General features: G+C 35.3%; 1 protein-coding gene across 6 annotated transcripts in view; it reads right to left on the bottom strand.

Moving 5' to 3' along the window:
- Positions 1–27,289, bottom strand: part of LOC150102804 (uncharacterized) — a 271,397-nt gene that overhangs the window by 84,767 nt on the left and 159,341 nt on the right. For all 6 annotated transcript variants that reach the window (XM_090399129.1, XM_090399128.1, XM_090399130.1 and 3 more), the window contains 2 exons: positions 7,464–7,565; positions 138–242 (listed from right to left, as the gene is read on the bottom strand). In XM_090399129.1, the coding sequence (XP_090255255.1) occupies positions 138–242; positions 7,464–7,565 (207 nt within the window). The remainder of the gene's footprint in view (positions 1–137; positions 243–7,463; positions 7,566–27,289) is intronic.

Here is a 27,289-nt window from a genome sequence, read left to right as displayed (position 1 = left end):
TATATGGTGAAGAATGTTAACAGTGGAAATGAATAATGAAATACAACTCTTGATACAAATAGTACCTCAAATTTTAACTAAATTACATTGTTCTCCTTAATGACTATATGATTTACTAATTTAAAAAAGGTACTTACAGGTAAAGAAGTCTCTCCATCACCAGTGACAAAATATGCTTTAAATTTATTATACAAGTAGTCTGCTTTATCTCGAATAAGATCGCTGCTTTTAAATTTACGACACTAAAAAGTATAAAATAATGGAAATCAGATTTTAATTAAAAATTATTAAACTGAAGAAGAAAAATCCAATATACACTCAGTGGCTAGTTTATTAGAAATACTAACCTAACAGCAGGTTTCTGAATGGATATTTTGGGACATCACCTCCATGGGGTTTTGGGAATACTTCACAGGCATCCTATCTAGGACAAAGATGTATTGCTGAAGTTTCAGATTTGTTAAAGGGAGTCCCGGTCATGAACATCACATTCCACCATATTCCAAAGATGCTGAAATGTAGATCTGACAACAGATTGCAATCAATCCACTAAGGTGAAATTACTTATGCTCCTGGAAGTATTCCTAGATGAGATATCCTATTAATGATCAGCTGAATAAGTGTTACTTGGTGGTGATGATTCAAGTGGGCTGCACCATTTAACCCTTTCTCCACTGGTATCAAACAGCCTAAGGATTACCAGAAAAACATGCCTTAGACCATCACTCTAGCACAACTGGGTTACACTGTCCTAACCAAGCATGAGAGGCCATGGTTTGTGTTATTATTACATACTTGTCTTTCCATACACATAACAAAAACAAATGCTTCATCTATCCATGCATTCCTTCTCCAATCCACTGGTATCCAATGCTGATATTCCTTTGACACCTCCATCATAGACAGATGATCGCTTTTGTTAGGCAGCATCCTTTGCTTATAATATAGACACCCAAATGTAGATACTGTCCTTCCAGAAGTGAACCACCAGCTGAATATAGCTGGTACCTTAGTTATGTGGCATCAATACCTGGGATCCCATCTGGCTGAGATGGCTCTATTTTAGCCACTCAATGTATATTAGCAAAATCTAATTTTTTTTTTTTTAAATATAATATATGCCTTTTTACCAGAATAAATATTCAAAGTATAAGAAATAGATCATAATCAAGTGTCAGGTTTTAAAAATAATAATAAAAAAAATACACCTGAAATTTTCAAATCTATAATGAGGTATGAGCATGTAGAACATTCTTAACATGAGACAATAGCAAAATTAAAATATAAAAAAATCAATAGAAATAGGTCATATTAATGATTCATCCTTATTTCATAGCCAAAGAAATACAGAAATTTTGAGTTTTGAAAACTCACCCAAGAGCTTATGAGAATACAACCCCCAGCACCAGAACAGCCTTAACTTAAAAGATAAGTGCTTCATAGTGTCCATATATTTGCCTTTTATTAGTGTTTCGAATTGTAACGAATCAACTGTCAGTTGATGCTTCCATTTTAAACTGTTCTGAGCTGTTTTCATCTAAGGTACTACATCTTTCAGTTTATATACCTACTGAATTCAGTCTCATCATCCTGCATGATGTGTTAGATTTTAATTTCAGGAATCAAATGAAATCCTTAGGAATGCTCTCCTCAACATGAATAATAAAAATAATTACATGCCCATTTCATAACTGTTGGCATGTTATAAGTACTTTGTGATTTGTTAAATGTTAAGCTTATGATTTATCATAAGCTTAACATTTGTGTTCATGTACTGGGATGTGCCCCTGATGACCCCATTACATTAAAGCAAAGTATAGATTAGTTAAATGTTGTTAATTCTCTGTCTAACTTATTTAAAGTGGCCTCAAATAACATGCAAATATCTACTTGGTTGGATGTGAAAGTGAAAACAATCACTTATAACTAAGATACGAAAATCTTTAAAGGTATCTGTGGCATGATTATAAACAATAAATTACATGATAACTGCAGTAATTAACTTTAATGAAATGAAAGTACGGATGTTTCTTACTGAAAATAACAGTACATCATCATCAATGTGTAGAAACGAGCAAATCAAAGGAACGGGAATATAGGGTACGTACAGCAGTCGGCGGTTTACCAATTAAAAACTGTTGCCACGTGCTAGAAATGAATATTAATAAATAATATTATTAAAAACTATTTTTGATGGTTACATAAGATAAGAATCTCCCAAACTTTTGGGAAAGAAAAACAACTGTTCCGATTCAGATTTGGCCGATGTAAAAGGGCTTCGCAACTTTCTTAGAAAAGGCATTCATATTTCAACCTGCTTCAATGGAGAAGACAAGCTTCATCCCAATAGATACTGTGTTTAGTGTCAATACTGTTTAGTGTGCCAGACCAGACTTTTGAGGTTTCATGTATTATTTCATGATGTTCATTAATTCTTTTTTCCACAGAATGGCTGTTTGTCCAATGTTAGATTACATTCACAAGGTATCTGGTAAACACCATCTAAAGATGACAGCTTATCTTTTGTAGATGGCAACATATGAGAAATTTTGTTGATAAGAAAATAAGTGGAAATGAGATGATATGTCTTCAAAATTCTACCAATCGGTTCAGCGATGCCAGAAATATAAGGGATTGGAACCCTGCGGTCTGTTGAAGAATCCTGAGGTGTTGGAACATAGGAGCCAATTATCCTCTGGATTTGATTAGATTTGTAATCATTAAATTCCATTCATGTTTTGATAGTGAGAAGTTCTTGTTTTAAGTTTGAGGGAGAGGAGCACACCTTCTGTGCTCTATTAATTAAAGACTTGATAACATCGATTTTTTGAGAGGTGTGATGAGCAGACTTCTGATGAATGCATCTGCCAGTAAAGGTAGGTAGGTTTTTGATAAACACTGGTTGATAAATTACCAGAGGTTGTGCATGTAAGAAGCATGTCCAAGAATGGTCAACTACCAGCCTTTTCTTTTTTCATGGTGAACTGAATGCATGGGTGAAGGTTATTGATCTGTTGTAGGAAAGTGGCAAGTTCATTTTCAGAATGAGACCAAACAGCAAAGACATCCTTAACATAACAAAACCAATGAGAGGATTGGGAATGAATGGATGAGAACAAGGTATCTTCCAGATGGTTCAAAAAATAGTTTACCAAAGGTGGAGACAGAGGGCTACCCATGGCAGTACCTTCGACTTGTCTATAGATGTTGTTTTTCCAGCTGAAATATCCTGATTGTACAACAAATTCAAAAACCTTTGCAATATCAGGAGGATAATAATCATACAGTAAATTAATAGTGTCAGATAATGGAATGTTGGTAAAGAGGGAAACAATGTCAAACCTGACTAACAAATCCAACTCTTGTACAGATATTCCTTGCTTAATGCAGCAAAATTAATTGCGGCAAACCCTTGATATACGCGGGAAGAGTTTTGATTAACACGCCTTTAAGCCTCCATAACTCGGAGCTTATCTGACAGATACGTGTAAAATGTTTAATATAAATATTCTTACACAATTCAGTGTATAGCTTGGAGGTCATGAGTAGCTGTGCATTCATATGATACGAGTGATATTCCGCATTGTTTTTTGCTGTCAGTTTGGTTTAACACATGTTATGTAGAGGTTTGTGATATATGACAGTAAATTGTATCTGAGAGATACAGCGACCTCCGATGTCAGTATAGTATGGTTTAGTTTTTTATTATTATTATTATTATTCTTTGTTCAATAATTTCTAGATTGTAACTGAAAATAAATAAACAATCATGTATTACTGAAATAGAGAGCCAAAGTCTTAGTATGGAAAATACTAAGGAAAGTAATCTGGAGCGTACTCCACCTTTACTACGAGTTGCCCATAAGGTTGCTTATGTTTGCATCCAATGAAACTTTTAGTTTCTATATATTCGGAGAGAAACTTTTGTAGTTTTTATATTCGATAGAATCTATAGGTGAATAAATTGCAGCACAAGATGTAAAGTTGGTGAAGTGGATGAAGTATGAAATAATGTTGGATTCAATATCCACTTAATTTGTACCATCATGTATTATATTTGCAGTGTTTTTTCTTTATGTTTTATTGCTTGTTTGACGAGGTCTGGAGAGTCATTTTGCTTGTTATCATAGAACTTATGCCGATAAGAAAAAACAAACTGTTCAAACGACTCTTGATTACTTCTTTTGATAAAAAAATTGCAGTAAATAATGTAGGTACAAGCATTTATTAAACATTTACTTTGCATTCATTTTTTATCTTTCCTAAAAAAGTACCATATGAAACGAATTATTAATACAGTAATCGATCATGGACAAATTGTAATTTTTACCATCGATTATTAGATTTGATTAATGCGATTTTGATATAGGCGGTAACATTGAGGGATTAATTAACCGCGGTAATCAAGGGATACCTGTATTTGAATATCTTTTATTTTCTCAAGAAAATGTGTGGAATTCTCGATGATCTGGACTGTCCAGTATGGGCAGTTAATAAATGTGACAGAAATTTAGCAATTCTATAGGTAGGAGAGTCGATACAATTCACAACGAGTCTTACTGGATAACTTTCTTTATGAATTTTTGGGAGGCAATATAAATGAAGAGTTTTTCCAAAATGAGTGTGCAACTTGTCCAAAATATTTTGATCCCAACTAACAACTTCATCAAGCACCTTATTTAATTGTTTAATTTGTATTTTTGGAGGGTTATAACTAATTTCTTGATAGGTGGAGGTATCCTGTAAAAGGCAGTCTATTGTCCTCTCATACTTGGCCTTATCCAAAATACAACTTGTCCAAAATATTTTGATCCCAACTAACAACTTCATCAAGCACCTTATTTAATTGTTTAATTTGTATTTTTGGAGGGTTATAACTAATTTCTTGATAGGTGGAGGTATCCTGTAAACGGCAGTCTATTGTCCTCTCATACTTGGCCTTATCAATTATTCTTATTCTATGTAACCATCAAAAATAGTTTTTAATAATATTATTTATTAATATTAATTTCTAGCATGGGGTGCTTAAGGGTCAAAGCTGTATAACTGAGAGAAGACCTCCACATAGCCTTTAAAAAAATGCGGAGAACCGACCAGGGCTTCTGACCTAATGTCCAATCCTCACCTTCTCGTGGTGCAGCCTGTTGGGTATCTACTTGGATACTGAACGAACGAGGATGGGGTGGCAATTTGGAATTTAGCCGACCAAATTGTATTCTTATTGGTTAAACCAAAATAAAAAATGACAGTACAACATGACAAAATTTCATGCCAGCTGGGTCGTTGCCCAGTTAAACAAGGCCCCCCCCCCCGCTGTTTTCACCACGGAACTAGGGTGAACAGCGAAAAGTCAGCTACTGGAACAAATCTGAAAACACACCCCAACTCAACATCACCAGAGTTAAAGATCGGTACTATCAACATAAGAAGCCTGAATGGCAAAGAAACGGAGCTAGCTGAGGAATTAGATAACTACCAGATCGACATAATGGGGGTGACTGAAATAAAAAAGAGAAAAACTGGTGAGCTCTTTCTGAGCAATAAATACAAAATGTTATATTCAGGCAATGACAATCAAGGAAAAGGAGGATTAGCCATAGTATTCAACACAAAATACGAGTCTAATCTTCTTGAATGGCAGTCAGTCTCAAGTAGAGTAATGTGGGCAAATATGAGAATAGGGAACTGAACAACGAGACTTATTTGAGCCTATGGTCCTACAGAAGGTTTTACTAAGGTAGAAGTGGAGGAATGTTTTGACGCTTTAGAAAAAGCAACTGACACAATGAAAAAGGAAAAGTTGGTCCTGGTTGGGGATCTACATAGCAGATAACGAAATGATTGTGAGACATATAAAAATATCATGGGAAAATTTGGAGAAAAGAGCAAAAGCTAATAATAATAGCAAATATCTGTTGGATTTCTGCTCAGGACACGGACTGGTTATTACTAACACCATGTTACAACATAAAAATGTGCACAAATTCACATGGAGAGAAGAGGCAAGGAATAAGAAAAGTCTCATTGACTATGTTATTGTTGATAGTGATGTTTTCTACCTGGTGCAGGACGCCAGAGTGTACAGAGGATTTGAAATTGAAAGTAATAGCTATTTAGTCTTCAGTAGGTTAAAATTGAATTTCATATTGAAAAGAATAACATATAAGAAAGTTTTAAAGCAAATAAAAGTTGTAATTCAGCAGTTAGAATTGAAGGAAGTACAGATGGTTTAATGTGAAATCTGGTGTGAGACAAGGATGTACATTATCCCATGCTTTATTCATTATCTATATGGATCACATTATGAAGGAAAGTGGTATTAAACATGATATCAGAATTGGAGATGTTAATGTCAGTTCTTTGCTTTATGCAGATGATGTTACACTTCTATATAAATCTGCTACAAGTCTGCAAGATTCTCTGACTAAATTGAATAACTATTGTAATACATATGGTATGAAGGTCAGCAATAAAAAGACAAAGACAATGAAAATAGGTAGAATCACTGAAAATGTGAACTGTCTTGTGAATGGAGAACCTGTTGAACAAGTAAAACATTTCAGCTACTTAGGCACGATTTTTAGTGAAGATGGTGAATTCAATATAGAAATGGACAACAGAATCAGCAAAAGCTGGTATGGTGGGAAGTCAATTGAATAAATTCATATGGAATAAGAGAGAAATTATTCGAAACACTAAATTAGCTGTATACAAGACAGTGTTCAAACCAGTTTTAACTCATGGATCTGAGAGCTGGGGCAGAAGTAAAATACTTGACCAACGACTAGAGACCGCAGATATGAGAGTCCTGAGAAAGATTAGAGGCGTGAACAGATGGCATCAATGGCAATATCATATTAAAAACGAGGATATTAGGAAATTAGGAAAGAACTTGACATTGTCAGCATCTAGGAATGCGTTAGCAGAGATAATCTCAGGTGGTATGGTCACTTAAAGAGAATGGTGGAAGAAAGATTAGCAAAACAAGTGTTCTCTGCCAGGTTGGCAACAAAACGACCCAGAGGAAAACCAAGATATAGGTGGATTGATACGGTACAAAGTGCCTTAGACGATAGAAATACAAGATCTGATAATGTTGGAGTCTTAACAAGTAACAGACTGCTTTGGAGGAAAATTGTAGATAGGAAGTTAGTAATGATGTAATTTTTTCATGTAGTACTATCATATCCTGTACACCCCTTGAGTGTACATGGCAGGAATTTGATGATGATTTCTACAACAGTTTTTAATTGGTAAGCCACTGGCTGCTGTATGTACCTCGTATTCTCGTTTCTTTGCTTTGCTTGTTTCTATGGAATGGTCTGTTATTTTTAGTACAAAATATCTGTACTTTCATTTCAATAACGTTAACTATTTGTGGTTATCGTGTAATTTATTGTTTAAGATATCAAAAGTTCATTAAATGAAAGTCTTATTTTAAGTAATCAAATTACCCTACTTACTTTTCTAACAGTTTGTACAATATCTGGGTCTTTCTTCAGCACTATCTGATTTAGTGAGATTTTATCAAGTTCTTCTAATGCAACTAAACACCGCTGAATATCCTAAAGCACAATAACAATGAAAATATTAAAACAAATCAAATATGTAAACTATTACACATTTTCCTAATTCTAAAACAAATATTCAGAACTGCAAATCTTCTTTTTTTCAAATACTGGTAACAAAAATATTAACATCTGAATTTTAACTACTGATAACAGACAAGCAAAGAAAACATGATTAAGTCTGCAAAAATCGCAAAAAATAGAAACAACTCCTTTGAGAACTTGAAGAGCTGAAGAAATCTAAGAAAAGGCAAAAAATCATTTAAATGCCGACAAATAAATCACTATATTTCACTAACACTGAGCCATGCAAGCTAGAAAACTGGACTAATGAAAATGTGCGCGTGCACACACACACACACACACACACACACACACAAAAGCCAAGTTTTTTTGGCATTAATAATGTTAAGTCTGACTCTGAAAGGAATAAATGTAGAAACTCACTGTCTGTGCCAATGGTAGTGGTGCCTTCTGTTATCTTGCAAAGGCTATCAGCATAATTTCTGTCTAGTTGCACTCCTCTTTCTCTCCTTCACCCAGCTGGCAATACTGCATCATTACTCTAAAGATAAGGCTGACCACCTTGGCATCATTCTTCTCATTCAATTCCTACATGAATGACCAGGGTAAATCGCCTACAAGTTTACTCAAAACTCTGCATACCACGCCTCCTGTAAACTTCTGTTAAAAGTCATCAGAAGACTCTTAACAATATAGATATGAAAAAAAAAAACTTGACCTGATGGTATCCCACCAAAAAATGAAAACAAGTGTCTACCATCAAAGTATTGACCTACTGCTCTCATCTATTGCTATCTGAAGTAATGGAGGTTATCAGTGGCCAAACTCTTCAAAACATGGAAAACTGTTTACTAATTGCTAACCACCAATATGGAATCCATCCATCTAGATCCACAGCAGATCTCAATGCCTACATAATCCAACTCTTGACACATGCCAAGGAAATGTTTGGAGAACCTTGTGCTGTTACACTTGAGATTTCCAGGGCAATTGATAGGGTTTAGTATCAAGGACTGATCAGTAAATTGTCATCATCTATTCTATCTATCTTCAGGATGGCCCAGACAGAGAAAATTAAGAAAAATCTCTTCCCAGTAGTGGGATGCTAGAGTGATAACTAGCAGAAAGGCTAGTCTATATTCTATTTTTCAATATATAACAAATGTACATAAATTGGGAGTTGTATATTATGAATAAATTTTATGCTTACTGGTTTGAAATGTTTAAGTTCCCTTAGAAATTACTAAACTAGTATTACATGCCAAACCATATTTTCACAATTTTTTCCATATAAAGAATCACCTCAAGCTAGAAAAACCACACTCAATTTATATATTAGTTGTTCTTCAGCATATTTCTGGATATTCCAGAATCCACTGAGAAGAAATAATTTTGAGTAAGTGATTTTGTTATTGAGGAAAGGTGACACGACAACTTTGGTTAAGAAGTTTCTTCTACAAGGTCCTTCACTGCATATAATACACTGATGAGCAGTTGAATTAGAGATACCTGCCTAGTAGCAGGTAGCAACCCCCTCCCCCCTTTCACCTTGATGACTCCACAAGGCACCGGAAGGATTGGGGAGCCAAACTGATCCACAACTGCTGCATAGCCTCCCATAATACAAAGAGATTGGTCGGAGTAGGGTCCAGGGTGCGTATATATCTCTCTTGACAGCATCCCAGATGTGTTCAATAGGATTGAGGTCAGGGGAACTAGGGGCCAGCCAAGCATCCTCATGTCCATGGAGTGTTCATCCACCCATTCAGCCACAATTCAGGAGCGGTGGGCCTGTGCATTGTCTTACTGTAGGTATAGGTCTCCTGCAAGGTGCTGTAGGCACAGAAATGCATGTACATGATCTGAGAGCAAGTCCCTGTATCGTTCACTGGTGAGGGACAATGGTAGATGTACCATGGAACCCATTTCATCCCACATAAACAGTCCCCACACGAGGATACCACCACCACCACTACCAGCCTGAACTGTACCCTGCTGGCACGAGGGATCCATCACTTCATGTGCTTGGCGATGCACTCGTACCCTGCCATCGGCATGTACCTTGACTCATCAGTCAGGGCGACCTTTTTCCATGCGCCGAAGGTCCTATGACAGTGTTCCTGCGCCCATACTAATCGTTGTGCTTTGTGACATGCATTGGGCAGAGGTACCCTAGTCGGGCAGTGGCTTCTGTATCCCATAGCAAGGAGATTGTTCTGGATGGTGTGGCTGCTCACATGTTGCTGTTGTCCAGCATCAAATTGGCGAGTGATCTGTGGCCCGTCTATCCACTGTTACCATCCAAGCTAGCTGACGCCATCCCCTGTCATCGACATGTTGTACACCACGGCAGTTTTCCTGGCAGCTGTGGTTTTACCCGATTCTATGTACTCACAGTACTTTTTCTTGACACAGTGGTCTGTGAAAAGTCCAGTGCCTGCATGACTTCGGAGATGGAGTGTCCCATACATCTGGCTCTGACTATCTGGCTGCGATCGAAGTCGCTGAGATCTCAAGTCTTAAGCATTCTGTGCTCGACTATTACTCAGACGGTCAGTACAAGGTCTGACGACATTCCCCATCATGTGCCACTATTCCATTCGCAGGGGCGACCACAGCACCATTTCACCAACACGGCAGGTATCTCTAATTCAACTGCTCATGAGTGTATAATGTAGTGTTCACTCTTAAGATTTTCCTACAATTTGGCTGATGATAGCAGTCTCCATTCCCTGGCTCATAACACAAACCATGAGATGTTTGAACAACTACAAGTGTTCATAGATCTCCCAGAGGTAAACCTGTTCATCTTTAATGCTTTCAAAACAAAGCGGTCTTTTTTTTTCTCACTAAAGCCCATAGTTGTCTCTCTCTCTCTATATACCTTTCATAATGTTTAGCTTAATGATCAAAACCAGACCTCTCTCCTCTGACTTACTCTGGGGCTTTCCTAGCATAACCACATTACTTCTACTGCATTCTCAATTTCTAAAAATAAGCCTTTTTTTCTCCTTCAACATGTCTTTTTTATCTATTCAGCTGCTAACTCTGTGCAAATCACAAATCTGCCCTAACCATGGAATACTGCTATTAGCATTTTTAGTGATGCAACAAACCCTATCTAAAAATTCTTGCTGCTGTCCATAAGAAATCATTCAACAATGAGAACCATCAATTATATTCAAAACTGCATTGGAATATCAGCCACTAATATTACTGTTTTATCAATGTACAGAGCATTCTGTAGATGACAGACATATCTGACAAAAAAAAAAAAAAAAAAAAGTACAGCAATCTTTCAGTTATTTAATCACCAATTAACGTATCCCTCAGTTATTTAGTGTATCAACTGACTGTGAAGCAGCATGTAAGTGTACCATGAATTAGCCATCCATCTAAGATGGGATGAGTTGTGGTCAATAGTGTATATGTTTTATTTTTTCATTTATATTATTACATTTTATTATAATATGTATTAATCCATGTTTACACACACACACACACACACACACACACACACACACACACACACACACACACACACACACACACACACAAAGAGAGAGAGAGAACATCTTTAATAGAATTTAAAACAAACAAATTCACATTATGTGTAATAATTCATAAGATCTAGCACGCCTCTTTAATTCTGCCACTAGTCCACTGTTTTTTTTTTCTCCAACATGTTATCTGTTACTTCTCTTCCACTGACTGCTAACCAATTATCAGTCTTCAACGAGAAGTTGTTTATTTCACTCTCTCATTTATATGAGTAAATTGCACTTGAATTTTGAAGAGGAATTATGTATACAAATGATTTTTATGTATAAGAGATGAATTTATCATTTGCAATATTGGTAGAAGCATCTAGAAGATTCAACACAGTCTGATTTTTTAAACTAATTTTTATTTAAAAAACATCAGTAGAAACGGATACAAATTCATCATCATCAAATTCCTGATATGTACCCTCAAGGGGTGTACATGATATGATAGTACTACATGAAAAATCTGCATCATTACTAATTTCCTATCTACAATTTTCCTTCCAATCAGTCTGTTACTTGTCAAGAATCCAACATTATCAGATCTTATATTTCTATCGTATAAGGCCCTTTATACCATATCAATCCACCTATATCTTGGTCTTCCTCTGTGTCGTTTTCCTACCAATCTGGCAGAGAACACTTGTTTTGCTAATCTTTCCTCACCCATGCTGTTTAAGTGACCATACCACCTGAGATTAGCTCTGCTAATGCATTCCTAGATGCTGACAATGTCAGGTTCTTTCCTAATATCTTTGTTTTTAATATGATATTGCCATTGATGCCATCTGTTCATGCCTCTAATCTTTCTCAAGACTCTCATATCTGCGGTGTCTAAGTGGTGTTTTACTTCTGCAGCAGCTCTCAGAATCATAAGTTAAAACTGGTTTGGACACTGTCTTTTATACAGCGAATTTAGTGTTCCGAATAATTTCTCTCTTATTCCATATGAATTTATTCAATTGACTTCCTACCATATCAGCTTTGTTGATTCTGTTGTCTGTTTCCATATTTAATTTACCATCTTCACTAAAAATCGTGCCTAATTAGCTGAAATGTTTTACTTGTTCCACAGGTGCTCCGTTCACAACGCAGTTGACATTTTCAATGATTCTACCTATTTTCATTGTCTTTGTCTTTTTATTGCTAAACTTCATACCATATGTATTACAACAGTTATTCAATTTAGTCAGGGAATCTTGCAAACTTGTAGTGGAGATTTATTAGAAGTATAACATCGTCCGAATAAAGCAAAGAACTGACATTAATACCACTTTCCTTCATAATGTGATCCATATAGATAATGAATAACAGAGGGGATAATGTACATCCTTGTCTCACACCAGATTTCACATTAAACCATCTTCCTGTACTTCCTTCAATTCTAACTGCTGACTTAGAACTCAAATAAAGACTAAGTATTGCTTGATAAAATGTCCCATTGACACCATATAACTGTAGCATATTGAATAGATTCTCTCTTGGCACCTTGTCATATGCCTTTTCCAGATCGACAAACCTTGAATACAGATCTTTGTTAAATTCCCATGCTTTCTCAACCATTTGTCGTAAAGTGAAAATCTGATTCTGACAGCCTCTATTTGGCCTGAATCCGGCTTGTTCTTCAACATTCCACTCTTCCACAATCTTTCTCAACCGTTTCTCAAGTATACTTGCATATATCTTACCAGGAACACTCAGTAATGAAATACCTCTGTAATTCTCACATGGTTTTATTTCCCTTTTTATATATCGGTACTATAAGAGCTCAACTCCAATCATTGGGAATTTGTCTCTCTGTCCACACTTTCTGAACTATGCAGTGCAGCCACTGTAAGACTTTTATACCACTATACTTCAGCATTTTTGGTCGAATATCATCTACTCCTGCCCTTTCCAGATTTCAAACCTTTGATGGCTTTTTCTACTTCGAGTATGGACATGTATTCTTGACTGTATGCCTGTTGATTGTTTTTTAGCACTGTGCTATCACTGATTGTTTCATTTAGCAATTTTTTGAGGTAATTACTCCATACTTCAAGGATATCTTTTTCTCCTGTTTTCATGTCACCATTATCATCTTTAACTCCTTTAACAGCACTCTTTCCTCCATTTCTAAGTTTCTTCAACAGTCTCCAGAATATTTACCACCTGCGTGATATTTATTTTCTATGTTCTTGCCCAAGTCCTCCTATGACTTTTGTTTAGCTAGTTTTACACAGTGTTTAGCTTTTTTACATTTGTCTCTGTATATTCTAAGAACACACGTTGACTTATTTGCCAGGAAGTTTTTGATATGCTTTCTTCTTTTCCTTCACTGCCTCTTTAACTTCCTATGTCCACCATGGAGTTCTGATTTTTCTATTCTTGCAGACAACCTCACCACATGCTTCTCTAGCTGAATCAATTAGGGTTTTCTTCAAGGCTTGCCACTGAACTCCAAGGTTTGGTTCCTGTTCTTAAATGCTTTCATTTTTTCTTCAATAATCTTTGTTTATTTTATCTACAGTTCACATCTGAGAGCTGCTCAACTTTCATTCGCTTTAAAACTTTCTTACATGTTCTTCTTTTCAATATGAAATTCAATTTTATCTTGCTCAAGACTAAATAGTGATAACTTCCAATTTCAAATTCTCTGTACACTCTGGTGTCCTGCACCAGGGATAAAACATCACCATGAACAACAATATAGTCAATGAAACTTTTCTTATTCCTTGCCTCTTCTCTCCATGTGAATTTATGCAGAGTTTTATGTTGGATCATGGCGTTAGTAATAACCAGTTCATGTCCTGAGCAGAAATCCAACAGGTATTTGCCATTATTATTAGCTTTTGCTCTTTTCTCCAATTTTCCCAAAATATTTTTGCATGTCTGACAATCATTTCTTACTCTGCTATTTAGATCTCCAACAAGGACCAACTTTTCCTTTTTCATTGTGTCAGACTTTCTCTAAAGCATCAAAAAATTCCTCCACTTCTACCTTAGTAGAACCTTCTGTGCGACCATAGGCACAAATAAGTCTCATTGTCCAATTATTGCATTCTGATATTTGTTGACATCACTACTTGAAACTGCGTGCCATTCAAGAAGATTAGCCCCATATTTTGTGTTGAATACTATGGCTACTCCTTTTTCTTGAATATAACATTTTGTATTTATTGCTCAGATCTCACCAGTTTTTGTCTTTTTTGTTTCAATCACCACTATTTTGTGGATCTGGTACTGATCTAATTCCTCAGCTAGCTCCATTTCTTTGCCATTCTTCTTATGTTGATAGTACCGATCTTTAATTCTGGTGATGTTGAGTTGGGGTATGCTTTCAGATTTGTTCCAGTAGCTAACTTTTTGCGGTCCGACCTGGTTCCCTGGTGAAAACAGGGGCCTTGTTTAACTGGGCGATGCCCCAGCCAACATGAAATTTTGTCATGTTGTACCATCATTTTGTATTTTAGTTTAAGCCAATAACAATACAATTTGGTTGGCTAAATCTCAAATTGCCAGCTCATCCTCTTTCGTTCAGTGTCCATATAGATACCCAACAGGGTGCACCATGAGAAGGTGAGGATTAGATATTGGGTCAGAAGCCCTGGTCAGTTATCCGCATTCCTTTAAAGGCTATGTGGAGGTCTCCTCTCAGTTATACAGCTTATACACTTAAGCACCCCTGGGGTAGAGGGGAGAACTTAGCTGCAAATACTATAGATAATATACATTATTATAAATGTCATGATTTGTTTTCTGTAAATAGTTTAGTAATAGTAAATTTTTCATCGTTTATTCTTTAAATCAGTGTGATGGAACAAGACAATTTATGTTCTTTATTTTAATGAAATACTGCAGAAATTATTTTCATTGTTTTTTTTAAATGCTTGTACTGAAAATTATGTTGAATATTTATAAATAATTCCTTCTTTCCATACAAGTTCTGTAACATTGTGTGAAGTGATTTCTAAATAGAATTATAAATGATAAGAAGATGTAATTTAGAAGAAACAGCACTCTTTTCACTAAATACCTTTGCAAATAGTTTATGAAAAATTGTTTCATGAAAATAAAGTAATAATCTGCAGTGAAAATTTTTGCAGGAAAAAAAAAAAAGAACTGAATGGTATTTCAATTTTTCATCTAACCGTAATTAGGCAGTGTTATCAAGAAAAAAGATTCTGACATTCTTGGTTGATACAAGATTTGTGTGCAATAATTGATAGCAATCATTTTTTAGTTGGTCTTTTATTCCCCCTCAGATAAAAAAAACGTTTTAGAATGAAAGTTTCTCTTATTTTTTCCTGGTAATAATAACAAACTGTAATTATATGATAAAAGGATTAAAAATATAAAAATATACTGCATCATTTTAGTCTATACAGCATATATTTCTTGTAGTTTTCAATGGAGATAATTGATAGTGAGCACTTCTTATCCATGTTTCTTAAACTCTATTTTATGCTTAATATCCTCATTTTGGGGGTGCTTAAGGGTCAAAGCTGTATAACTGAGAGGAGACCTCCACATAGCCTTTAAGGAATGTAGAGAACCGACCAGGGCTTCTGACCTAATGTCCAATCCTCACCTTCTCTTGGTGCACCCTGTTGGGTATCTACTTTTATACTGAACGAACGAGGATGGGCTGGCAATTTGGGATTTGGCTGACCAAATTGTATTCTTATTGGTTAAACCAAAATAAAAAATGATGGTACAACATGACAAAATTTCATGCCGGCTGGGGCGTCACGCAGTTAAACAAGGCCCCTGTTGTTTTCGCCATGGAACCAGGGCGAACAGCGAAAAGTCAGCTACTGGAACAAATCTGAAAACAAACCCCAACTCAACAGCACCAGAGTTAAAGATCGGTACCATCAACGTAAGAAGCCTGAATGGCAAAGAAATGGAGCTAGCTGAGGAATTAGATAAGTACCAGATCGACATAATAGGGGTGACTGAAACAAAAAAAGACCAAAACTGGTGAGATCTTTCGGAGCAATAAATACAAAATGTCATATTCAGGCAATAACAATCAAGGAAAAGAAGGAGTAGCCATAGTATTCAACACAAAATATGAGGCTAATCTTCTTGAGTGGCACTCAGTCTCAAGTAGAGTAATGTGGGCAAATATGAGAATGGGGAACTGGACAATGAGATTTATTTGTGCCTATGGTCCCACAGAAGGTTCTACTAAGGTAGAAGTGGAGGAATTTTTTATTGCTTTAGAAAAAGCAACTGACACAATGAAAAAGGAAAAGTTGGTCCTTGTTAGGGATCTAAATAGCAGAGTAGGAAATGATTGTGAGACATACAAAAATATTTTGGGAAAATTTGGAGAAAAGAGCAAAGCTAATAATAATGGCAAATATCTGTTGGATTTTTGCTCAGGACATGGACTGGTTATTACTAACACCATGTTCCAACATAAAAATGTGCACAAATTCACATGGAGAGAAGATGCTATTAACAATAACATAGTCAATGACATAGTGATGTTTTTTCCCTGGTGCAGGACACCAGAGTGTACAGAGGATTTGAAATTGGAAGTGATCACTATTTAGTCTTGAGCAGGATAAAATTGAATTTCGTATTGAAAAGAATGACATGTAAGAAAGTTTTAAAGCGAATAAAAGTTGAGCAGCTCTCAGATGTGAACTGTAGACTAAAATACACAAAGATTATTGAAGAAAAAATGAAAGAGTTTGAGAACAGGAACCAAACCTTGGAGATTCAGTGGCAAGCCTTCAAGAAAACACTGATTGATTCAGCCAGAGAGGCATGTGGTGAGGTTGTCTGCAACGATAGAAAAATCAGAACTCCCTGGTGGACACAGGAAGTTGAAGAGGCAGTGAAGGAAAAGAAGAAAGCATATCAAAAGTTCCTGTCAAATAAGTCAGCTTGTGCTTTTAGAGAATACAGAGACAAATGCAGGAATGCTAAACACTGTGTAAAACTAGCTCAACAAAAGTCAAGAAAGTTAGATTTGGCAAGAATATAGAAAATAAATATCAAGAAGGTGGCAAAATATTCTAGAGGTTGTTGAAGAAGCTTAGGAATGGAGGAAAGAGTGCTGTAAAAGGAGTTAGAGATGATAAAGGTGACATAAAAAGTGGAATAAAAGATATCCTTGAAGTATGGAGTAATTACTTTGAAAAACTGCTAAATGAAACAAGCAGTGATGATAGCACAGTGGTAAAAAACACTGACCAGGCATGCAGGCAGGAATACATATCCATACCTGAAGTAGAAAAAGACATCAAAGGCTTGAAATGTGGAAAGGCAGCAGGAGTAGATGATATTTGACCAGAAATGCTGAAGTATGGTGGTATAAGAGTCTTACAGTGGCTGCACTGCATAGTTCAGAAAGCCTGGACAGAGAGACGAATTCCCGATGATTGGAGTAGAGCTCTCATTAGTACCCATATATAAAAAGGGAAATAAAACTGAATGTGAGAATTACAGAGGTATTTCCCTACTGAGTGTTCCTGGCAAAATCTATGCAAGTATACTTGAGAAACGGTTGAGAACAATTGTGGAAGAAAAGCTTGGTGAAGAACAAGCTGGATTCAGGCCAAACAGAGGCTGTCAGTATCAGATCTTCACTTTACGACAAATAGTCGAGAAGAAGGGGAATATAACAAAGATGTGTATTTAAGCTTTGTCAATTTGGAAAAGGCATATGATAAGGTGCCAAGAGAGAAGCTATTCAATACGTTGCAGTTATATGGTGTCAATGGGGCATTATATCAAGCAATACTTAGTCTTTGAGTTGTAATTCAGCAGTTAGAATTGAAGGAAGTACAGGAAGATGGTTTAATGTGAAATCTGGTGTGAGACAAGGATGTACATTAACCCCTCTGTTATTCATTATCTATATGGATCACATTATGAAGGAAAGTTGTTTTAAACATGATATCAAAACTGGAGATGTTAATGTCAGCTCTTTGCTTTATGCGGATGATGTTATACTTCTAAATAAATCTGCTACAAGTCTGCAAGACTCTCTGACTAAATTGAATAGCTGTTGTAATATATATGGTATGAAGGTTAGCAATAAAAAGACAAAGACAATGAAAATAGGCAGAATCATTGAAAATGTCAACTGTGTTGTGAATGGAGAACCTGTGGAACAAGTAAACAATTTCAGCTACTTAGGCACGATTTTTACTGAAGATGGTAAATTAAATATAGAAATAGACAACAGAATCACCAAAGCTGGTATGGTGGGAAGTCAATTGAATAAATTCATATGGAATAAGAGAGAAATTAGTCAGAACACTAAATTAGCTGTATACAAGACAGTGTTCAAGCCAGTTTTAACTTATGGAGCTGAGAGCTGGGGCAGAAGTAAAACACTTGACCAAAGACTAGAGACCGCAGATATGAGAGTCCTGAGAAAGATTATAGGCGTGAACAGATGGCATCAATGGCAATATCATATTAAAAATGAAGATATTAGGAAAGAACTTGACATTGTCTGCATCCAGGAATGCGTTAGCAGAGCTAATCTGAGGTGGTATGGTCACCTAAACAAGAATGGGCGAGGAAAGATTAGCAAAACAAGTGTTCTCTGCCAGGTTGGCAGCAAAACGACCCAGAGGAGGAAGACCAAGATATAGGTGGATTGATACGGTACAAAGTGCCTTAGATGATAGAAATATAAATCTGATAATGTTGGAGTCTTGACAAGTAACAGACTGATTTGAAAAATTGTAGATAGGAAGTTAGTAATGATATAATTTTTTCATGTAGTACTATCATACCCTGTACACCCCTTGTGGGCACATGGCAGGAATTTGATGATGATGATATCCTCATTTTGATTGACATTATAGATGTCAAGGTCAGTACAGATGTTAATATGTATATTCTTCGCATAGGGCATAACTGCTATATATGACAAATAGAGGCAACATTATCAGCCAATGACAAAGTGAGCATGCTAGCTTTTATTCAACCAAGAAATGCACGACAAGACGTAGGATGTTAACATTAAGAGGTGATCAGGAGGGTGTTATGTAAATCTTGGCAGTCCTGTGTGGAAATAAGTAGTGAAAAGTTTATAGAATTCACATGGGGTCAGGTTAATTATTAGGACATTATGTAAAGAGTTGCACATTAGCCAAACATCAACATTGCAACCAACAGTGTAGACTTGGTGTCTGCTATGGAGAAGGTTGGAAATCTGTGACATGGAGCAGTGTGATCTGTGAATATATATATATATATATATATATATGTATATATATATATATGCCATATATCAGCACACTATCCAAAAAGCTGAGCAGAATTCTAAAGAAGTTTAACATAAAAACGTGCTTCTCGACTCTGCCAAAAATAATATCACGCTTCAACAACTATAAACAACCTCACAACCTTCTACAATTCCCAGATGTATACAAGGTCACTTGTGAATGCGGAAAGCCTTACTATGGGCAGACAGAGAAATCTATCTTACTACGTCTAGAAGAGCATCAGAGAGATATTGCTTATAAGAGAACCAGAGCAACTGCTCTGTCGGGCTATGTCCTGCTTTCAATAAACACGAACAACGAAGGCCACCAACATGAAATAAATTGGACATTGACTTCAAACCTACACATCTGCCATGATGAAATAGAGCGCCGCATTGTCGAGTCAAGGGAAATCACCTTAGACCCTTTGCATTTGAATAATAATCTTAGCTATAATTTGGCTGACTCTTTCAACTCTATTATTAGATACTGGAGATCGCGTGATTCCACACACGCACAGGTGCACAACAATAGAACATTAACTCGGACTGTAGTTCAAGCTCATAATAACTGTAATTTACAGTCGAATATTATGGCTTTGTAATTGTATAGCTTTGGAGTGTGTCAATGTTAATTTAAGTGTCTTTTATTATCTTTTCTATGTTCTTATCGCCTGAAGAAGTCATTCTTGACGAAACATGTTGCGTTTTTTTTCAAATAAATGTCACTGTGTTATAATTCTCGGGTTTAAGTCAGTTAATTTAAAAAAATGAACATATCCCAACTCCGAGTTAATAGTACGTTTCATATATATATATATATCATGCTAGCTGTAAAGTTTGGTAGTGATGGAGTTGTAATGGTCTCGAGCTGTTTCTCCTGGTACCTGTCATATCATTGATACTATTTTATTACTGAACCTATGAAGTTTTTGAAGTCAGTAAATGGTTTTATGAAATTTGGCTTTATAATTTATGGATTTGTATAAGAAGGATGGCCTACACCTGAATGCATTTGATATCAGTGGTCTAGAAAAACTAATCAGACCTAATACAGAGAGAGTCAGGGAAACTAAATTATAAAGGGAGGAATAGTGTGAATGTGAGTATAAGATCAACAATGTTATATAACTGTGTTAATGATGGGAATGGGCTTTCTTATGGGAATGCTGACAAGGAGAGAATGATTTTGGTTTTGTATTCATCCAGTTCGGACCCATCAAACGTGTGCAAATATGTCTACATGTATAAGGAATTAGAGAAGAACAGAGATCTGCAAGTTGTCCAACTCTGTCAGGCAGACTGTAGAGAAGACTATACAAAAGAACAAACAGGTAGATTATTATGTCTGTACACAAATGCTAGGAGTATCAGAAATAAAGGGGTAGAGTTTGTTGCCTTAGTCCAAATGTTGCGACCTCAGATTTTAGGGATTAGTGAGACTTGGCTATCAGAATCAGACCTACTAATTGGTATTGAGTGTCAGGGGTACAGTATTTTTAGGAAGGATAGAGAAGATAGGAGAGGAGGGAGCATGCTACTAATGATATCACATGACTTGAATCCAATTAGAGTTGAGACCTATGACTGTAGTACTACTACTACTACTAACAACATTTCATGTGGCAGTGAGTTTGAAGCCATTTGTTGTGAGGTGGAATCTAACAAGATCAATTACACAATGGGGTGCTGTTACAAACCTGGTGGATCGGTTGCTGGTGATGAAGAAATGCATCACCAAATAGAAAAGATGAGTGCAAAAAGAGTAATCATAATAGGAGACTTTAATAGCATGTGACAGAAGGAACACGAGGTCGGAGTGTTAGATTTGGTGTCGAAATTACATATCGAAAGTACATGGGAAGCATTTAAACAATACTTAAATGATGCGATATCAGAATGTGTCCCGAGACTTCAAAGAATAAATATGGTAGGAGTCAAATGGATGTGTAATCTTGTTAAACAAGAGATTCATAAGAAAAGGATGATATGGAAGGAATACTGTGTGCATATGGATAATGTCAGTTATGAACATTATAAGCAGCAGGCTAGAATAGTCAAGTGTTGTACAGAAAGCAAAGTCTGAGTATGAAAAGAAACTGGCTCTGCATGCTAAAAACAACCAAAACAACCCACAAGAATTCTATCAATCTGCAAGTAAAAGAAAGAATGAATATGAAAGGATAACTTTTCTAAATCCAGATGGCATGAGGGTTACAGATTCAGAAGTTGTTCAGCTAATGAGTGCCCGTTTTTTTAAAAGCTATCAACCTGGTGAAAGCAACACTGAGCTCACTGCTACCTCTTCACTGGATGAAGAAATGCAGGTGTATGAGGATGAGATATTAGAGCTGTTGCACAAACTGAATAAGAATTCAGCAATAGGGACTGATAGGATGTGCTAAAAGAGTGTTCAGCTGAACTGGCTATTCCTTTGACCAGGCTGTTTAATATAATTCTCAGAACAGGGAAGATTCCACAGGAATGGAAGGAATGTATGGTAATTCCATTGCACAAGAGTGGTGCAAAGATTGATATATCCAACTATTGACCAATTAGTATCTCAGGAGTGGTGGTGAAGATTTTGGAAAAATTGGTTAGGGCCTGCATTCAGAAATGGGTTGACAGTGAATCTCTACTTTGCAATGAACAACATGGGATTACTAAGGGAAGGTCATGTTTTAGCAACTTGCTCACATTTATATAAGAATGTTACCACTGAGTTAAACAAGGAGAATGATACACAATAATACTTTTGGATTTTACTAAGGCTTTTGACAGAATACAGCATGATAGACTGTTGCGTAAATTGGAGAAAATAGAATTAGGTTATAGAATATTAGCATGGATAAGAGGATGGCTGACTGACAAATATCAAAAAGTGGTATATGGGGGGATGTGAGTCTGCAAGATTTAAGGTAACAAATGGTATACCACAAGGATCAGTGCTTGGTCCACTGTTATTTAATCTGCACATTAATGATATTGGGAAGGATTTGTCAAGCGACATTCAACTATTTGCTGATAATGCAAAGATAAGTAGGCTAATCAGGAATGCTGTGGATATGCAGTACTTGCAGAATGTTTTGAATAGGCTGGAATTATGGGCATGGGAAAATGGGTGTCAGTTCAATGTAAAGTCATTCAACTTCAGCGTGATTAGATATCCAATGTCGTATTATATTGGTGGGATTAGGCTAGAGGAAACTGATGAGACTAGGGATCTTGAAGTGTTAGCAGATAGGAAGTTGAAGTTCAAGGGCCATGTGGCAAAGATTGTGAATACAACTCAAAAGATAATAGATGCTGAAACGAACATTCATATGCAAAGATAAGGATGTCATTTTGCCTCTTTACAAGGCCATGATAAGATCTCATTTGGACTATTGTGCACAGGTCTGGTCTCCTGGTTTCCATTGTGATTTTGATATATTGGAGAGAGTACAAAGGAGAGTATTAAATGATATCAGGATTGTGGAATACTGATTATGAAGACAGCTTGAGAATTTGTACACTGCAGACACTAGCAAACAGGAGAAAGAGTGTGATTGACTGAGACTTACAAATTTCTGAAAGGGTCATACAGGATTTCAATTGATGGGATTTTTCGATTTATGGAGGGTGGGGAAAGGAGGAGAGGGCATTCTTGAGAGCTGAAAATGAAAGCCACTAAGAAGGGGGGGTTGAGGGTTAGATTTTTCTTTCCGAGGGCAGTGCATGATTGGAATGAATTGCCATTCGATGTGAGTGCAAGCTGTGTGAATGAATTCAAGAATAAATATGATAGCTGGTGTATGTAGTATGTGGCCTCCCTCGATAAGTCTCTGACTCCCTGGAGGTCCGTCTTAATAAAAATAACAATATGAAATATCAAAAAGGCACTTTAGGTTCAAACAGGTTAGAATCCATCTTACTTTGGAAAGATAAATTCTATATCACAGCATTTTTTTGAAAAAATTGAACTGAATGCCTAAAAACCATATAGTAAAGTTTCTGTCAGCAACCTGAGATATTTCTTATATAATACAGAATGCAGCTTCATCTGTGTAGCAAAACTACTTCCATTCTTTGATCCATTCTTTATCTTGAAAGTACATCTTCATTGTTTTTAGTCAACACTGTAGCATAACACTTTTCCCCAATGTTTTTAAGATTTGAAAGTAAAGTCCCTCTTTACTTTCATTCTCAGGTTTGCACTTCACAAAACAAAAACATGTAGTTGGCATTTCCTTTTATTTATTATCCATAATGAAGGACGAATTTATATAACTTACCCATAAAAATATTTCAACAGGATATACAAATGTTAAAAGTATGCAAAAATAATAGAAAAAGATCAATGCAAGCAACAGAGCCAGACTAACTTTTCACAATGTAATGTGTATAACGTGATCCGGTCTCTGGCTTGTCTTGACAAGATAACTATATTTTGAATAATACAATTGAAAAGCCTTTCTTCATGTATGGTCAAGTATATAATTACATTAAGCTAATTCATGTTGTGAATTGTGAAAATATGCCACCACTACAATGGTATGTATACCTACTTAATCAGGGTTAAAGTGGAAGTTGGTAGATTTACAGTTGGCAGTGAAATAAATGAAAATCAGTCCTTAAATAAATTTTTTAAGAGTATTTCTGATTTTTATAAGAATTGTGATGACTTGAAGTTATGCCAAATAGAATGCTGTTTGAGAATACTTGACTGTTTATTTCAAAATTAATGTGCGGATTAATTTCGAAATAAACAGTCCATTCTATGATAGTTACTATCATAGAATGGAACTGCTTCACATTTGGGAAACACAAGGTATCTTTGAGAGTATTTTTGTACAAAATAACTTGCAATATTTAACCCTCCCGCAACGGGAGAAGCCTTCACCCTGTAGTGGGTAGAAAACCGGTTGAATATCACCATCATCACACTTTGAACACATCAGAACTTGGCTGAAACTTACTCGGCACTTATCTTTGATAACTCATCCATGGTGAATGGGCAAGCAGATTTCTGTGACCCTGGTTATAGGCAATCAATGCAGTCAACTTGCCATTCCTCTGCTGCATCCCCGAAGGGTAAATATTTTATGTCTGCATATGTGTGCTCACAAGATTGGTTAATCTGTTTTGAAGGACAAAAAAAAAGTTTCTAGAAGAAAAAATTCTCCACCTCCAGATGTGATTGGCTAAATTACCATCTGAGTGAAATGACCTGATAAAGGTCCCTCACATCAGATGAGATTCAAAACTGGGTCTTTCAAACCAAAGGGCTCATCTATACTGATTGAGCTAGAGCGGCACTCATCAATTAAGCTTGATTATCTGACCAGCAAATGGATTTCCCAATGAGACTAGATAACTGAAGAATTACACTGTATAAAAACTGTATTAAATAATCTTTTCAGATTGTTGATTTTTTTTTTTTTTTTTTTTTTTTAATCACCTGGTCTGAAAAGGAAGAAAAGTGATTTAACAATTTTTTTTTAAAAGTTTAACTGAAGAGTCATGGCTTAAATGATTTCTGGTCCATGCTCAGTACTGGGATCAAGAAAGTTTCTACTTCATTTGGACATAACTGTAATATATAATTTTATTATTTTTGTGTGTGTGCATGTGTGTGTGTGTGTGTGTGTGTAAGCCACCTCAAACTGTTTCAGACAACAAAGCAAGATGCAAACTTCTCTGTGGAAAATATAAAACGAAGGCACGAAAACACATTCAAATTGAAAGCAAGTAAGTAAAATATTATTTTATTCAATGTTATATATTCTACAATAAATTTATAGTGAACATTTCATGAGTATTCCCTGAACCAAAGTCAAAAATAAAGAACATTAACTAGATCACTGAGATATTAGCTACAGCATAATTAATGTTCTAGTAGACCCTCATAAATAATTTGTCACTGCTTTATAGTGGACTGAAATACCTAGTTATGATTACAATTAAAAGTATATTTAAACAATTATCAATATTATGTGATCAAAACAATAACTGCTACTAACAAAAAAATTTTTCATATCGTAAGCTTGCATAGTGTTTAAAAAAGTTTAATGGATAGTTGGGAGATTCATTTCGAGTCTGTTTATCCATTAAAAATTTAATCCTTAATCAGAAAAGAAAAACAATAGATTTTTAATATAAGCCCTTATAAAATTTTAGTTTTATTATTTAAAAAGAAAACAGAACTCTCCCTGCAAACATTTAATCTAATGAGATCTAACAGTCTTGTTTGTCATCATGGTATTAAATTAATCTTCTCTAGCCTCCGGGATGTGAATTTAAAATCTCACCATGTCATGGATATTTGTGAATGATTTTAAATAGATGATGTTAATCTTCTGATGTGAAACTGCTATGCTGCTTACTAAAAGCCTTACTAATTACCTTTCCTTGCCTATGCCTAACCATTAAGCAGCATATTTTGAGACAGCAAAAAAAAGTGTAAAACTATTAATGAAAAAAAATAAATAAATAAAATAAAATAAAATAGGCATAGGCAAGGAAAGGTAATTAGTAAGGCTTTTAGTAAGCAGCATAGCAGTTTCACATCAGAAGATTAACATCATCTATTTAAAATCATTCACAAATCTTCTGATGTGAAACTGCTATGCTGCTTACTAAAAGCCTTACTAATTACCTTTCCTTGCCTATGCCTAACCATTAAGCAGCATATTTTGAGACAGCAAAAAAAAGTGTAAAACTATTAATGAAAAAAAAATAAAATAAAATAAAATAAAATAAAATTTCACATAAATTTTTTTCAAACCATCTTAGGATGCGAACCTAACAGTTGGAATACAATATTAAGAAAGATCATTTCTTATGACATTTTTGGAATCATTTTTGACACAAAGCCTAAATCTTCCTACGGGATCTAGTTAATGTTTTTTATTTTTCACTTTGGTTAAGAGAATACTCATGAAATGTTAACTATAAATTTATTGAAGAATACATAACATTGAATAAAGTAATATTCTACTTACTTGCTTTCAATTTGAATGTTTTTCATGTGTTCGTTATATATTTACCACAGAGAAGTGTTTGCATATATTGGTGTTGTTTTGTTGTCTGAAACAGTTTGAGGTGACTTAAGGTTCAAAAGGAGTTCCCTGTATTCTGAATTTTACTATAAGAGGGATAATAGATATAAGTACAGGAATTAAACCTCTACTTCATGGTACAGTTAGCATCACCACAACAATACGGCTTACTCACTTATCTCCACTCAACAGTCTATACAAAACGAAATGCACAATAAGAAACCTTTCATTATTAGTTACTATGTTTCTATGGGATTAAGTTTTCTTATTTCATGACTGGTTTCCATAAAAATAAGTGAATAATGCCTGTTATAAGCTGAGATGAGTAAACAGCATTTTCATTATTTTAGTCTGCAAATATCTTAACTTTCAGAATAACATAAAATAAGATAAGATTAGATTTCAGAATAATAAAATAAGATAAAATGAAGGATAAAATAGTTTAAGTCAGGGGTCGGCAACCTTTTCAGACTCGCAGGCCACATTCAACTTTTATTTTTAATAATCGGGCTGCAAGTGTTTAATTAAGAGAAAATGGTGAATGAAAAATATACTTAAGTTATCAATTTTTATTATATCAATCTTAAAAAACACAGAAATATTTATTAAAGTATCAGATTATGAGATAAAGTATGACATTCTCGTAATGCCGTCTGATATTATATTCTTTCATAACAGCAACACTTTTATGACAAATAAGACAAAGGGGCTTACCCCCATTTTCAATAAAGAAGTACTTGGTGTTCTATTCATCATTAAACCTTCTTCCTTCATCTGAAATTTTACGATTTCTTGAAATCATTTTTGAAATTATTTTTAACAAATATATATCCCCTGAAAATAATAGTTGATGTCATTGAATTATATTAAAAGACGGACAAGGAAATGTAACTG

Source organism: Typopeltis vanoorti, chromosome 10, assembly GCF_054136105.1.
Source record: "Typopeltis vanoorti isolate ZY-2024b chromosome 10, IOZ_Tvanoo_1.0, whole genome shotgun sequence".
NCBI lineage: Eukaryota > Metazoa > Arthropoda > Arachnida > Uropygi > Thelyphonidae > Typopeltis > Typopeltis vanoorti.
Note: the sequence above shows the minus strand (reverse complement) of the source record. Positions and strands in the feature narration are given on the sequence as shown.